General features: G+C 35.6%; 1 protein-coding gene across 1 annotated transcript; it reads left to right on the top strand.

Annotated features, from left to right (window-relative positions):
* The first annotated feature begins 13,505 nt into the window (after positions 1-13,505).
* LOC140014738 (uncharacterized) lies at positions 13,506-15,055 on the top strand. The gene is made up of 2 exons (XM_072065921.1): positions 13,506-13,898; positions 14,091-15,055. The coding sequence occupies exons 1-2, from the start codon at positions 13,509-13,511 to the stop codon at positions 14,979-14,981; spliced, it is 1,281 nt and encodes a 426-aa protein (XP_071922022.1). The 5' UTR covers positions 13,506-13,508; the 3' UTR covers positions 14,982-15,055.
* The last annotated feature ends 1,148 nt before the right edge of the window (positions 15,056-16,203 follow it).

The raw sequence follows: 16,203 nt of genomic DNA, 5'->3' as shown, positions 1-16,203 counted from the left end.
CTCCTCTTGAACATCCTTTGGTGCTTCCAAAGCTATAACAATTTCTCAAATGATTCTTGTTGGTATCAAACTCTAATACCACTTGTCACAGATTGACTAAAATCCCTATTAACCCGTGCAGCACTAGCAAATTCAAGACTTAAGTGATGAATGATTGTTAATTCAGCCTAACTCTCAAATGTGTGGTGAGGAAGCGAAAGTAAGCAAAGAAGAAAAAGATTGAAAGCTAAGAAAAACTCTTTATTGTGCTCAAAGAATTACACAATGTGTTTACAAATGAAGGAGTTTGGCCTATTTATAGGCAAGCCAAGTAGTCTTAACAAAGTTCTAGAAACTTCTACACGCTATCTCTCTACACTTAGTCTCTAGAACGTTATATACAAGGTAAAACTCTTATGTACAAACTCTAGACTATTTTTCAAGGCTCTTGGATGGTCTAAAACACTCCAGAAACCTTTAAGGCTTGCTACAAGTTATCAAAAATGTTTCAAGAATCTTTCATGCATTGGCGCTAATCTCTACGGCTTCTCATATTACTCATCGAAGTAGACTATACCTCTACTATGGATTCTAATTTTTCACTGATTCCTTTATAAGCAGCAGTGTATGTCTAGCCAGTTATGGAACGGACACGTGCGAATTGTGTCATAGGGGATAAGAGAGGAGGAAGAGGATGAAGGAAAAAGGAGGAGGAAGAGAGGAGGAGAGGAAAGATGGAGCACAAGAAGGCAAGGAAGAAAAAAAAATGGGCAATGTGGACTAAGGTTGGGCAATGGTGATAGAAATGAAAATTGTTAGTAGGTTGAGGGGGGGCAATGGCGACAAAAATAAAAATGGTTTCAAGGGAGATGGTAGAAGAGAGGAATGGATGTGTGGTTTTAAGTGTTTTAGAATATGTAATTTAAGGTTTTTGTGGCATTTTTGAGAATTACTATAGATAAAATTGTTTAAAAAAACTTGTCCAATAAAAATATGCCAAAATATGGGATGTCCAACACTCCCTACATTTGTCTGATTCACTTGTTCTTTTATAATAAGCACACAAAAAGAGAAGTGAGTCACAATAAAATTTCAGCATTTATCACCCATCCATGGATTCTTAATATTTCAACGTTAAATATTTGAATTTTTGCTAATGAAGTTAAACTGGGCTGAACTAAATTGAAGAATGTAGGTGCTTCTACATAAGACTAAAATGAAAAATATAGGAAAACTATCTGGAAGTATAGAGAAGGTAAGGTAAAATATATGTGCTTCTGTTATGACGAAAACGAACATTGAGATGGAAATTGTAAGCCTTAACTTAAGAGCTTGAATTAAAAGAAACTTAATGAAGTTTCTACTTCTAGTTTATATATCATTGAAATTAATATATCTACATTGAAATTTAATTCATGAATATTATAGGAAGTGGTTCCCATATTTGTATCAAATATGCATGAGTTAAAAAGAAGTAGGCTGCTTAATAAGGACGAAGTGGTCATACAAGTTAGTACTAGATCAATAGTTATTGTACTAACTTGAGGAACATATTTAACTTTCTGTGTTAGAAGTAAAAAGTTATTATTTTATTTCAATTTTGATTGCAAATATGATTTCTATTTTATATTTGGACAAGGAAAGTTTTTCCATTGCTATTAAAGATAAGTATTCTTCTTTTTTACATGATGAAATTTTCTATCAAAGTTGGTCCCATATGATTTACATATTCTAAATATGACAAGTATAATTATCAATATAATTACTAAGAAACAAAAAATATATGATTTGAACTCTCTTAAATTTTGGATTGTAAATTAAGTCATATGAATCAGAAATGTATTTCAAAATTATATTAAGATGACTGTTTGGACTCAATTGATTATTAATCATTTAAAACATACAAAAATTTTTCATTTGAAAAGATGACCAAGGTACCTTTTAGTGATATGGGTTAAAAAGTTAAAAAGTCATTAATACTCATAAATAGTAACATATGTGGTCGTATGATAATTCATTTTAGAGGTGGTTTTTTCATACCTCATTACTTTTCTAACAACTATTATAGGTATGAATATGTATAAATAATAAAGTGCAAATAAGAGGCAATTTGAGAAGTTCAAAAAGTTTGAGAAAGAATTAGAGAAATAGTTTGGTAAAAATATCAAAAGGTGCATATTGAGTAAAGGATGTATATTGTTAGAACAACCACCGTTGTAACAAGCAAGTAGTTTCTCAGATGTTGACATGTTGTAAGATACACATAAAGGATGCTAAGTAAGTTGTTACATGGGATAGGGGAGAAGCTTTTGACGGTAGGAGAGGTTATATAATGGTTGATTTTGGGATTCAAATTATATCCTCGTATGGGACTTATTTCTCATAAAGGATAGGTTTTCTCTCCATGGAGATAAATTTGGTAATTGAATTGAACCATGCTAAATCTTGTATATCATTTGTATTTTCATGATGCGTTCCATTGTTGTATTTTTTATTTTTGATAGTTGTTTTATTTCATGCTTGGATCTCAATGGTTGGTATCAAAGCATGGTAGGATTTTGGTTGACTATTAAGGCCAATGAGTCAGTAGCAATTATAAATTCAACAATTTAATGGGTGAAAATATTCTTTTTTAAAAGGCTTGAACGGAAATGATGGGAAACCAACAAGCATAAAGGATATTTGACATTAAATCAAAGCAGATGATTCAAGCTTTTAAATTCAAATTATATTTGTTTTTGGGTGGTGTGGCATGTATTCTAAGAAAACAAAGAATCTAATTTTCAAAATTTTTGTTGCAAATAGAGTTTTTTATCACATAATTATATTAATGGTGGAAGTAGAGTTCAAAAAAGAGGAACCAAACTTGCTTCCAAATTGCAAGTGATGATGAGAAGGAAAATCTGCAAAAAAATAGAGCAATTTGAAACACTTTCTCATGAGTCAACTAAAGGATGGACTTGGGTTAACTATTTGTGTCCATTTTTGGATTGAATCAAGTAGTGTCAAAACTTCATTAGTTCGGGTGTGTAGTTTGGCACAAGGTTAATTAGTGGTTAAAATACAAATGATTACTAAAACAAAAGTTCACCAAGGTGTAGATTGTAAGGAAATTTGGCTTATTTCTCTTTTAAAATATTTTGTTTTGTATAACAAATAAATACTATAGTTTCTAGCAGTTTCTATTTATTTGGGTAGTAGCTAAGAAATTTTCTATTTTTATAATTTTAAGAATTATCTTAAGTTATTTCCTTATGTTATTTGGTTTTAATCAAATAATGTACTCCATAAATAGATAGAAATTAGCATACTCCAAGGTGCACAAAAGAGGAACCATATAGATCTTTAAATGGGGTGAGAGAGGGCTGATTAGAAATGAGAGAAATTATACAAGAGTTGGTTTTGGGGTTTCTAAGTTATATTCTTCTTTACGATTCTTCTCTCATAATAAAAAATAGATTTTCTCTTCATCGATATAGGTTTGGAAATTGAACCAAATTACATTAGATCTTGTGTATCATTTGTATTTCCATGTTGTGATTTGATTACATTAAATTGTTATATTTTTTATTTCTCAACAGTAATTTCATTACGCACTTGAATCTGAACATTGTGCATTATTACTCTATGCATTATAAATCACTTTTTAATTCAAATTTTGTTAGTTTTATTTTGACCTAATGTTTCAAGTGGCTAATAAATAGTTGAGATAGGATTATTAATATTGGGTATGATAGCAATTGATTGCCTTACTTATTGCGGTCTCTTGTCCTTGTAAATTCATGTATACTGTACGTACTTGTATCCTAATAGATTTATGTCTATTATAATATGTAATTTTAGTTTTAGTAATTCATCTTTTCTTTTTTCTTACAATATGAAATTTTTCAATTTTCCCTTATTTTTTGTATATTTTAGATTAATGCAATTGCTAAATCCTTCTGTTGGAACGAATGCAGTTAAGGATGGCAATGGGATGGGGTAGGATGGAGGAACCACCTGCTCCCACCTCGTCACCCAAAAGCTCTCCTTATCTCATGCCTTATCTTTTACTACCTTCATCTTCATCTTATTCCCTACCTTACTCCGTTACCCTTGTAGGTGCTTTTGTTTTGCCTCACTACTATTTTTATTTTTATATTTGACTTTATTTTTATATACGTATAACATAAATAATGAATTTACTAAAATTTTTTTTTGCATTTTTAGTAAAAAGAAATTTAATGTGAGACAAAATTTAGGGAGTCACGGATAGGTTGATTGGTTCAGGGGGAGAAAATGTAACTGAGAGATCTCGAGTTTAAACCCCCCTACTTACACTATAAAAAAATTTAAAAAAAAAGTTTGAAAAGGGTTTAGAAATCATTTTGATCTTGTGAGCTCTCCTCATCTCATGCCTTATCTTTTACTACATTCATCTCCATCTTATTCCCTACCTCACTCCGTTACCCTTGCAGGTGCTTTTGTCCTGCCCTACTACTAGGGATGTAATTAAGCCGAATTGCTTCAAAAGCTTGACTCGAACTTGGTTGATCGAGTTCGAGCGGCTCGATAAGCTAAACGAGTCGAGTTTGAGCATTCAAAAGTGATGCTCGAAGGCTTATCGAGCCTTATCAAGTCTTTTAATTTTAATTATTTAATATATTATTATAAAATCACTCCTATACTCAAAAGAGTTGTTGAATTTATGAAATGTTTCGAATCGTATAAAAATTTTAAAAGGTTAATAATGTGTTTTTGCACAAAAATTATCAAGAAAATGAAATTTAGTAACTCGAGCTCAACCGAGCTCGATAAGACTCGATTGACTCGAGCCCATGCGAGTCGAGCTCGAGTATTGCGAGCAAGCTTCGAGCTCGAGCTCGAGCTCCAATATCACTACTCGCTCGAGCTTGAGCACCTTTCTTGTATATCAAGTTGAACTCGAGTATGGCGATACTCGAGCTTGACTTGACTCGATTACAGCCCTACCTACTACTATTTTTTTTTATATTTGATTTTATTTTATATACGTATAACATAAATAATGAATTTACTAAATATTTTTTTGCATTTTTAGTAAAAAGAAATTTAACATGAGACAAAATTTAGGGTGTCACGAATAGGTTGATTGGTTCAGGGGGAGAAAATGTAAATGAGAGATCTCAAGTTCAAACCCTCCACTTACACAATAAAAAATTTTAAAAAATGTTTAAAAAGGGTTTAGAAATCATTTTGATCTTGTGAATGCGTTTCTCTGTATTTGATATTATATAGTATCTAAATCAATTGTTGTTAATTTTTTATAAAATACATTACATAATTAAAAAGACTAATATAATGAGATTATTATTTAACTACAACAAGTTTACTAGAAAGATTATATTGTTTTATCAAAAAATATCATATAATCAATTTCAATTTACATGTATATAGTTATGTTATATTACATTATATTTCATATTTTTTTACATATAGTATTAAAATTATAAGTGGGTAGTCGGATGGGGGAAGGGGACAAAGGTATCTTCCCATGCATCCAGCCCTATTTAAAAACAGGAGAAAATCTCCCCATGCAAACCCCTACCCCTGCCCCCATCTCCCGCCTTTTATTTTTTCTCACTTCGCTAAACCCCTATATGGGTATCCTTCTCATTGCCATCCCTAGATATAGTTTATAAATTATCACTCACACTACTAAAAAGGCCTTTAATAGCATCACAATTGGATGACTTTTTAAATTTGGGAGAATTAATAAAATGGTAATAGAAAGATTGTTTATTCATAAAAAGGGTATAATATGAGGTAATTCAAGAGAAGGGAATGTGCTACTATATAACTCATTAAACAATGATTATCTCTCAATTAAAATTGCCTTGTTGCCTCTTTTTGTTTCTCTCTAACCTAATCCACTCTGTGCCTATCATACCCATCGCTTTTCCTTTTCTTCGTCTTTAGATGATATTTGAAAATTCTTGAACCTTAGTGTCTACATCGAGCATTCATTTTACAATCAAAGTCAAATCCACTGGATAAGCAAGATTGAAATTTTAAATATTCTAGTTTCTAATGTGTGAATTTTACATCATTAACTCAACTCTATATTTGGTTTTGGAACTTAAGATTTTGACTGATTCAATGAAAATTTCTAGAGATTTTGACCATAGCCCAATTTTTGAAGTTTGCATTGTATAAATGAATTGGGTTTTATTTGTTTGTTCATTCTCATGTCACTCCGTCATCATTTGAATGGTCAAATTTGCTGATGTCTAAATTGTTTGATGTGGAATTTCTAGCTTAAAACATTGTGGAAATGTATTCCGGACTTGCTAAAAAGATAGTTCCTTTGTTAATGGGGTCTAATGTTTAGAAATCAAGTAGGTATCGCAAGGTGGATTTTAGGGGTTATGATGATCATATGTTTTGTTTCTTTAAACCTGGGGTTGTGATGATCATATATTTTGTTTCTTTAAACCTTCTACCCCTTTTCTTCATTGTCAAAGCTATTTTTGCTAATTCATTTGTCAAAATAACACCTACTTTGCTACGACTATTGCATGAAGAATAGAATATAGTCACACGATCTAAACATCAATTAATAATAGTCAAATGTAGTATAAAGCAGGAACAAGGTTTGCAAAAGGATGGCCGTCCTCCCCTGTGTTTTTCATGTGACTTTTATACAAAGTTTCTTGTTCCTACCATGGTCTTTAATTCTTATCTAATGGCTATCTAGGCAAACTAGCATAAGACTCTAGGCCAAAGAAAAGAGCAGGGCAAAACATGGTCGTCCTCCGTGTGCAATGCACAAGCATATTATGTAAGAATTTGCTTTTAAGTATAATTTTTTTGTGTCTTGGAACTCAAAAGAAAAAAAGTATAAAAAGCTCTTTTATTGGTTTTGTGACTTGGAACCCAAAAGAAATTAGTGCGTCTATATAAAAAGCATAAAAATGGAATGACACTTTAAGAGGCCTGAGGCAAAAGCCTTTTTTCGTTCACCTCCTTCTTCCCTTACCATCTGCATCTTTTCTTATTTTTCTCACTCATCAAAAATCACCACCAATTCAACTTCCTCCATGCCTCCCTATTTTTGTCCTCTCTGAAAAACACAGACAAGCAACGTTCAACAGCCAACATTCAACGATCAAGGAGGATGACCATTGTTTTGCTCTCCTTGTACGTCTTTTTTTTTTTTTCAATTTTTTTCACTATCCAAACTTTATCTTTTGTTATTGAGTATTTCTACTTTTTTGTGGTTTTTTGGTTGTAGATACTTTTTGATTCTTGCCTCCAAACCTCTAGACTCACGGGTAAGTATATCAAGGAATTAATATCTTTGTTGTTTTATTTTTTGTATATATCTTATAACCTCTATCCTTTTTAATTCTGGGAAATTATTTTTATTTTTTAATCTTTTCTTTCCTTCAATTTGTGATAGTTCTCGATTAGTTATTGCTTTTATTTTTACCTTGTAATTATGAATTTTGGATAGGATGGCCAGTATAGGTTAGTAATGATAAAAATTATGCTTAATTCGTTGTTAATTTGTTAAGGAGAACTAATTTTTTTTTTTTGAAAAAAAATGTTTTAAATAATTAAATATATACTTTCTAGTAGTATAGTTCAGTAGCTGAATATAAATTGCATACGTGTTTTAGGTGTTAGAAAAGAATGAAGGAGTACTATAATGATGCATCTTAGCAAACTGAAGGAAATAAAAAAGTCAAAATAAAAGCAATAACTAATCAAGATTATTACATGCTATTAATTCCACTTTCTATATTTTAAATGGTTCTACAAATATATTTTAAAATAGGTTGGAATTATGGAGAGTCGACTGAATAACTGTATCATTGATTTTCTTTAATTTGTTCCAATTTAAATTTGCTAAAAGAATATTGAAATGTAATTGTAAGCACAAATTTTGTTGCCTAAAATAAAAGACAAGAAAATTCGCAAAAATATCAAATTAATTAAATCAAATAATGAGCGGGTTACAATCTCTGAAAGTTCTTGAATCAAAGAAATTAATCCCCTGATTCTTTTCTTCGAATAGTTTCAATTGAAGGGCCGAAAAGACTTGTTCTCCAATCGAAAGGGTGTTTCCTACAATTTTGGCGTAGAAAACAATTGATTTGATGATGGCGTCAAACACTTGGAACTTTAAGTCTTCAACACCGGTAGCAGGAGGATTTGTTTGATTTGAATTGGACTTGGATTTGAGGAAGAAAGCTCTTGAGAAAATTTGACAGAGTTTCTCCGAAAGTTAGGAATTTTTCTTGTGTCTTTGCCTTGAGGAAAGATCTCTATTTATAGCCAAAATATGTAGGCTAGATCTTCAAGAAAACCCTCAGAATCTTCCTGCATTTTGGATCACTTGTTACTCAAGAAATCCATTTAACCTGGGTTTAAATAATGGGCCAACCCAAATACTGCATTGTGAATTAATAAATCAATTAATTCACTTCAACTTAAATGGGCATTACAAATTTAATTTGGTTTAATAGCCCATATAATATTGGCCCAATTTGCAAGTTCAAAACATAATGAACTTCTATAATTTAACTTAATTTAATCAAGATCAATTTAATTTAAATAAATCTTAACTAAATAAATTAAATAAATTTTCTTTGTCTACAAATGCCCCCACTTCAAGACTCAATTGAAACTTGCTTGTCAAGGATTGAAATAGAGACTTGAAGTACTTGATTTTTTTTTTTTAATAAAAGGAGGCTGATTTCCCTTGAATCACGTGTGGTTTATACCAAGGTGCAATGCGTAGGATCATTACCCAAGTGATTACAATGAATCTGTTGCTTGCAATTAGTCTCGTGCATTTGGGAACCTTCTATGACCATTGCACCGCCCAAACATTTAATAATCAAAGCATCGCTATGACTTTGTTCGGTGGAATACTTATCATGAAACTTCCACTCTAGAGAGCCGAAACATGGTGCAAAGATTAGGAAATGTCTTCACACTTCGGCACTCAAAATTACATGCGGCAGACTTGCTAAGTCGAATTGATAATTTCCAAATTGCATCTCAAGTTGCTGACCACCAAATCTTGTTCGTGGCACTTGGCAATATAGAATTTGCTAAGTTTTAACACTTCCTAAATCGCAAATGTATTCCCAAAACCAATGTTGGTAACTTCTGAATGCCGAATTTCGAAAGCTTCCCTAATTGACTTGCAATTGATTCCAAGAGAATTAGAAACATACCACCTTCAATTATTTCCAAATTGAGCATTGCCGAATTCATTGAGCACTTGCAATGAATTGGTAATTGCCAAAACCAATTCTACCAAGTTGAGCACCTCGGAAATGGAGAGAAACAAAACAAAAACAGAAGTAATGCTCCTCTTCCTAAGATTACTCAAATGTTTAAAGTAACCGGCAATACTTTGAAATAAGGGATGGAAATGTCCAATTGGGTATCACTGCAACAAGTTGACTATTGCCAAAATAAACTACTGGACACTTCCAACTCTCGGAACCGAATTTGTCATGTCACAATGTCCGGTCCTTGCAACTCCCAAATGAACTGTGACTTCCTTTCTTCTATATGAAGAGACACAACCTGTACAACACAACTTGCAAGGTTTTTTTTTTTTTTTTTTCAGCTTGCTTGGAGAATTACAATTTGCGAAGCCTTCTAGCTCGTGCCGTTTTCCAGCTTTCGTCTAGACCGAAATTTTCCAGCTTTCTTGAAGAACTACAAGCCGTCAGCTTCACACCAGGTAATTCACAATCTCATCTGGAAACTTTCTTGCTAAGAAATTCAATTTTCTCACATTTGTCGTTGCTGGAATTTTAATTCTTTCTTGCACTTGTCGCTGCTGAAAATTGGGTTTTGTCAAACTTTAAGAAGTCATGAGGCCACTTTCCATTTGGTTTGCGGTCGATTCCATGACAATTAGATAACCACTTTCAACCATTTCCATTTCTCATGATGTGGCAACTAGTAGTCATCTAAATTGAGTCTTACGAGGAAGGAGTAATTGCTAGAATCAATGCCCAGGCAATTACCTTTGTCTGCCAAGCAATGTTCATTAATTTGGGAATTGCCAACACCAATTAGGCTACACAAGTGCACAAGTTCCGATAGCTTTCAATTCTATTATAGAGCCTTTGAAGTCAATTTGTAACTTCTAAATTAGCCACTGGATTCATATTTCCATGTTGGATGACTTCTAAAACGGCCAAACCTCTTGGTTTCCGAAATCTTCAACTTACTTTAAACCAAGCCCACCGTGATCACCGAATATGAAGTCCTCAAGATCGAATCACCAAGTTATAAATATTCTTGACTTCCACATAGCTCCAAATACCTCGAATTGCAAGCACCAAGACGTTAGCCTTTACCAGGAGCCGGCCCCGCATTACTCAGGTACCACCCATCTTGATTGAATCTTTATAACACGCTTTGTCGAATCAAAACTCACTGGATTAAGTCATGAACCAAACTGAACATTTGCCTTCTAGTGAAACTAGGTGATAGTTTGTTATCTCAAATTGAACGGGCAAACTTTCATGAAATAATCAGCGATTGCTATGCTTGTAGGATTGAAATTTTCAAACTCGGGTTTTATTAGTGTCCCAAAGTTGTTGACATCTGAATGCCCTTTTGAAATTTAATGGGCATAGATTAACAATTGAATTCGGGGCCAAGAAACTTTAAGCATCTGATTACTCTCCCGCATGCAAAGTGCACGTGTTTTCTTTCCATTGCTGTATACCATGGCTTTCTCGATTCACGGCCAGGTCCATACTGTTTCTTTATTCAAATTGCAATTCAAGTAGTTTGCATGCAATTTTGCTGATGGTAATTGGTTAGAGCAACACATGCCCCGCGCCACGTCTTTTTCTTGAATGTCTGTTCTTACGAAGCAAGGCAAGATTTGTCGTTGATGATTTTTCTTCCTCCTCTTTTTTTTTTTTTTTTTTTTTTGACTTCGTGTGATAAGAAGGGAACATCACCCGATGACTAAATAATGCCGTACTTGATATTAAAGATAAGCATGGCCCACCATAAGAACTTGTCCCGCCATTGCATGCCACACGTCACTTCTTTGTTTTTTTTTCTCTTTTTTTGTTTTTTTTTCAAACAAAAATTATGGCTGAATTTTTTTTTTGTTTTTTTGCAGCTGACGTTGGCATAGCTTGTTTGAAGTAAATTGACGTTCCAATTGTGTCCACAATTTTAGGACCATAACTCTTGGAGTTCAAAACGCTAAGGTAATTCACATACCTTATGGCTTTTATTTCTTATCAATGCCAATTTTTTTTTTTTTTTGGTGATATGAGAAGAAGGATCCCCGACACATCTTGTATGGTAGACATTTAATTTGAAGAAGGCGCAACCGCAAACTCCCACGAGAGTCATATTATGGCTTGAGGAGCACATGAAGGAGATGATACAGCCAAAATTTAAAGAAGGTGCAACCGCAAACTCCCACGAGAGCCATATTATGGCTTGAGGAGTACATGAAGGAGATGATACAGCCAAAATTTAAAGAAAGTGCAACCGCAAACTCCCACGAGAGCCGTATTATGGCTTGAGGAGTACATGAAGTGGGTGTGACCACTCAATTTGAAGAAGGCGCAACCGCAAACTCCCACGAAAACCATATTATGGCTTGAGGAGTACAAAGGAGATGGCGCAACCAAAATTTGAAGAAGGCGCAACCGCAAACTCCCACGAGAGCCATATTATGGCTTGAGGAGTATATAAAGAAGGCGCAAATGTCCACCTCAACAAGAGCTTACTAGCGCCCAGAAATCTCGTTATTTATCCTATGCTAACGACTTAGTACTCCACTTACTATCTTTGATCGCGCCATCGTGACCCTTTTTTTTTTTTTTTTTTTTTTTATGCAGGTTAGCCTTGACGAAATGGCAATATTCAAGGAAGTAATCACTTCAAACGAAAGGTACCTCCTTATCGCCAATAGTCATGACGACTCTGATGACAAAGGAACGAAATTACTGGTGCATATCCCTATACAAGGATCTTACTCGGGTAAGTGGCCTTCTCACCAGTACCCAGAATTGAAGGACTGGTCACTTGAACATTCTCAAGATGACGGCACGAAAGTCCACTCCTTGAGTTCCCTTATTCACAGTAAGGAGCCAAGGACAACTCCCTTTCAAACCCTTGGCAGGCGGATCATAGACGGAGATGCACACTGGGGTCCTTCCTTGAGACTTAATGGTGCATTCAGTTACATCGAGAGTTTTTGGGAGTAGTTGGAGAATATTCTCGGCAGGAGCAAACAAGTGTTTCGTGCAAATTACTTGTTTGATGCCTTATATGCTTCACTTTTCACATATGATAGGAATCCCCATGTACTTAGGGCATTCTGCGAGGCGTGGTGCCCAGACACTAATACCTTGCATACATCTGTCGGGGAATTGCCTCTCTCACTTTGGGACCTGCACAAGTTAGGAGGATTTCCAATCATCGGGGGTATCTATGAAGAGGTAATCCCATGCGCGGAGGAGCTAACTGGAGTAAATGAGAAGAAATTAAGGCATATTCCACAAAATTGTGAATATTTGTTCGCAGCCTTACATCATCTTCAACATGGGGAATCCAACAAAACTGGAGTTTCTGCTGCCCAATGGATTAAGTTCTGGTTTCAAGGCAAAAGCAGGTACTCAAAGCCAAAGCAGAGAAGGATAAAGAGGGCATCTCGTGCTCAAGCGACCCAAAATCCGGATGGCGAAATTGGACAACCACGCAAATTTTCAAGTCAAGACAATGGCGTATTTGACACCATCGGAGTTAAACTTCACTTGCGGGAAGAGACCTACCTTGCAGCATTTATATCTTGTTGGCTCTGTGTCTTTGCTTTACCTGATGAGGACCTTCATTATATTAGACTATCTACTTTTAAAATGGCTAGTATGATGGCTGCCGGTCGTAAGACTTGCCTTGCTGTTCCTGTCCTGCTAAACATATACCGTGGGTTTGATAAAATTTCAAACTCAGCTACCCTAGGGTGTGCACGCGCGGCTTTTCCGGTGCACTATGTATATGCTTGGTTAGCGAGTTATTTCTCTACCCATTATTCGACTCTAAATACCATGCCTGGATCCACCATGACCAACTATTCTGAAGAGGGTGGTGCACGATACTTTGATGAAAATAGTGCTCGCGACCTCATTCATCAGGGAGACAAAGCAACTTGGGGACCCACTTCTCTTGTGAAGAACCGTAATGAACTTTTTATTGACAATGACAAATTAGCAAATCTCGAACTAAGCTATTTTGTAAGCGCCTGCTCAAATTACTTAGTTTCACATGCTGAAGGGGATTTCCTTGTTGAGCCATATAGTCCATACAGATTCGCGCGGCAATTCGGATTTTATCAAGTTCCTCCCCAGGAACTCGGGGCAGATGTTCGTTCCACAAGTTATGACTTGAGTCGAATACTCTGGCGCACTGCCATTCGCAGTAAAACAGAGTCAAGGGTACTTTTCCCTAGCTATCCCTTGAATGCTAGCAAACACACATCTTCGGGCTTTCGAACATGATGGGTTATGGTGCATGATGATCATCTCCTCAAAGGGCGTGATACTTTGATTAAGAGTGTCCAATCAAATGGGGAGCAGAAGAAGTCGAAAGGGAAGGAACTTGCAAAGCTGAACAATTCTTCCAAGGTTGGCAATAGTCTTGAGATGAAGCAAAAGACTATGAGAAGCGAGAAGGAAATTTTGAAGAGTTCAAACAACAAAGCTACTTCCCATGAGGACCTTACTCCTAATGAAGGATTTTCGAAGGGTACTTCATTTCATCTTCCTTCAAACATTGTGGAAGCTGTTGATCATGATTCTTGCAATTCACATGAGAAGAAGAGGAGCGAACCTTTTAATGAGGAGGAAGAGCAATCCACCAGTACGGACCAGCATTGGAAGCGCAAGAAATCCAAGGTAATGACTCTCCCCTTGGATGACATTGGTTTAGATTCTAAAGAACTCTTTAAAGACATTCCAGATATATCCGTGCCCGGTATAAGCCGTGCCAATATTGTAAGGACCCTCCTAGCCTTTTTTAATCTAGCATTTGAAATTTGCTTGTTAATTTTATATTCATGATTTGTCTCACAACATTTTTCCCTACAGTTGGATGATCAAGACTTGATCTTCATTGATGATGGAGAACCAAGTCAAGTATCAGTTGAAGGACCTACTGCATTTGAACTTTTGGCCAAACAAGTGGTCAGTTCTACCCAAAAAAAGGGTGCAAGTGAGAACTCCAAAAAGGCAGTAGAGGATGAAAATGTGATTCAGCAGGTCATGCCATGGAAGGAGGAGCATATGACTCCATCGGCCAAAAGGAAACTCAAAGTTTTTGATCCACCATCGTGGCCAAGGGCATCCCAAGTGTCTGAATTTTGCCCCCAGAGCGTGATCTCAACATGCCGTCGAAACTATATCCAAATGTTGTGGAATAACTTGAGGGTGATGATATCTCAAATAACCTTAGAGCGCATGCCTGCACTTGAAATGAAAGTCAACGAAATCATGGAGGAAATGCAAAGCTTCAATGCCGCGGATATCTCAAATTTGCAAGGCCTTTTAAAGGCTTTCTTTGCAAATGCAGTTCGTTACGTTGCAATGAAATCTTCTCTCTCAAATAAAATTCCAGCTGAATCATATGATGAGTTGCTTTCTACGGCCACCCAACATCTTAGAGACGCTCAGAGTAAGGAGAGACAACAGGTGGAGAAGATCTCAACACACATGTTGAAACTTAAGGAGATTGATCGCGAGGAAGTAGAGTTGAGGAAGCGACTTGAGTTCTTGGATACTCACAGGAAGGAGACGCTTTCACTGCTACGAGAAGAGCAAGATGAGCTTACCCGAGTGCAAGGCGTGATGGTCGACTTACAAAATGAAGTTCGAAAGATTGAGAATTCCTCGCCCCTACTTGCTGAGGAGAGTCAAACTTTGGACAAGATGCAAGCATTACTTGAAAACAACCGAAAGGAGCTGTCGTCATTTGAATTCTAGGAATAGTTGTCATCTTTTATTTTGTTTCAAATTTCATCTCTTGTTAATTACTCAAAGCGTGCAGCTATGAGTACAAGCACTTCATAATGAAACTTTTTTTCTTTTCATCACATTCTTGCAGACGTCCTCGTCTTTACTTGCTCTTTCGATAGCCACCATTTTAGGCTATCAACCGTAGTATGAAGAATTCTATCTTTGCATAATTTTGATCACACTTGAAAAGATAATTATCCAAATAATTTGATAACCTAAATAATACACTTTCAAGTATATGTCACAAAATAATTTGAACTGTCCTAAAGATGAATGTTCTTTTTTTTTTTTTATCAAAAGAATCATTCGGACAAAGACTTTAGTTTTATAGGGTTGTAACTGAACTTAGAAGTTGCCCTTTAAACTGCCTACGTATCCCCAAAAGGGAATCAAGTCACACGTAGTTCCTACCGTTCACAGTTTAAACTCTTGCGGGTCAGGAGTATCCTTTTGTTTACCATTTTAGATTTGGTGGAGTGTTTCAGCAGTTTAACCACGTGCTACACTATTGGTGGGTATTGTCCACAGTTTTAGCTCATGCGGGTCTGGAGCAACATGCAGTTTAGACTCATGCGTCATGGAGTGCTACACTTTTTTTTATGGCATTTATAACTTCATGAATTTTTCATTTATAGGACCAACTTTCACGCCATCTTTGTCCACCAATTTGTACGCGCCATTCGTGTAGACTTCTCGAACGACATATGGCCCATCCCATTTGGAGACAAATTTGTCTTTAGTGCGATGAGTCATAACTATTGATTTTCGAACGGCGAGTACCATGTCCCCGACTTGAAAGGAGCGGCGCCGAACTTTCTTATTGAAGGCTCTAGAGAGACGGGCTTGATAGTATTCCAGATTTTGTTGGGTCTCTAATCTCTTTTCATCTAAAACTTCCAATTCTTCAAGGCGCAGGCGAACATTTTCTTCCTCCGTGGACCCTTCTTGGATAGCAATTCTCAAAGAAGGAATTTGTTGCTCAAGGGGTAGAACAGCTTCTACACCATAGACTAAGGCATATGGTGTGGCTTGCGTTGGAGTTCGGTATGTGGTGCGATAAGCCCAAAGAGTTTCACCTATCCTTTCGTGCCAGTCTTTTTTTGATTTAGCCACCACTTTCTTCAACAAATTACACAAAGTTTTGTTGAATGCCTCTGCGAGACCATTGGCGGGGGCATTGTACATGTAA

Source organism: Coffea arabica, chromosome 1c, assembly GCF_036785885.1.
Source record: "Coffea arabica cultivar ET-39 chromosome 1c, Coffea Arabica ET-39 HiFi, whole genome shotgun sequence".
Lineage (NCBI taxonomy): Eukaryota > Viridiplantae > Streptophyta > Magnoliopsida > Gentianales > Rubiaceae > Coffea > Coffea arabica.
This window is presented reverse-complemented; position numbering and strand designations above follow the sequence as displayed.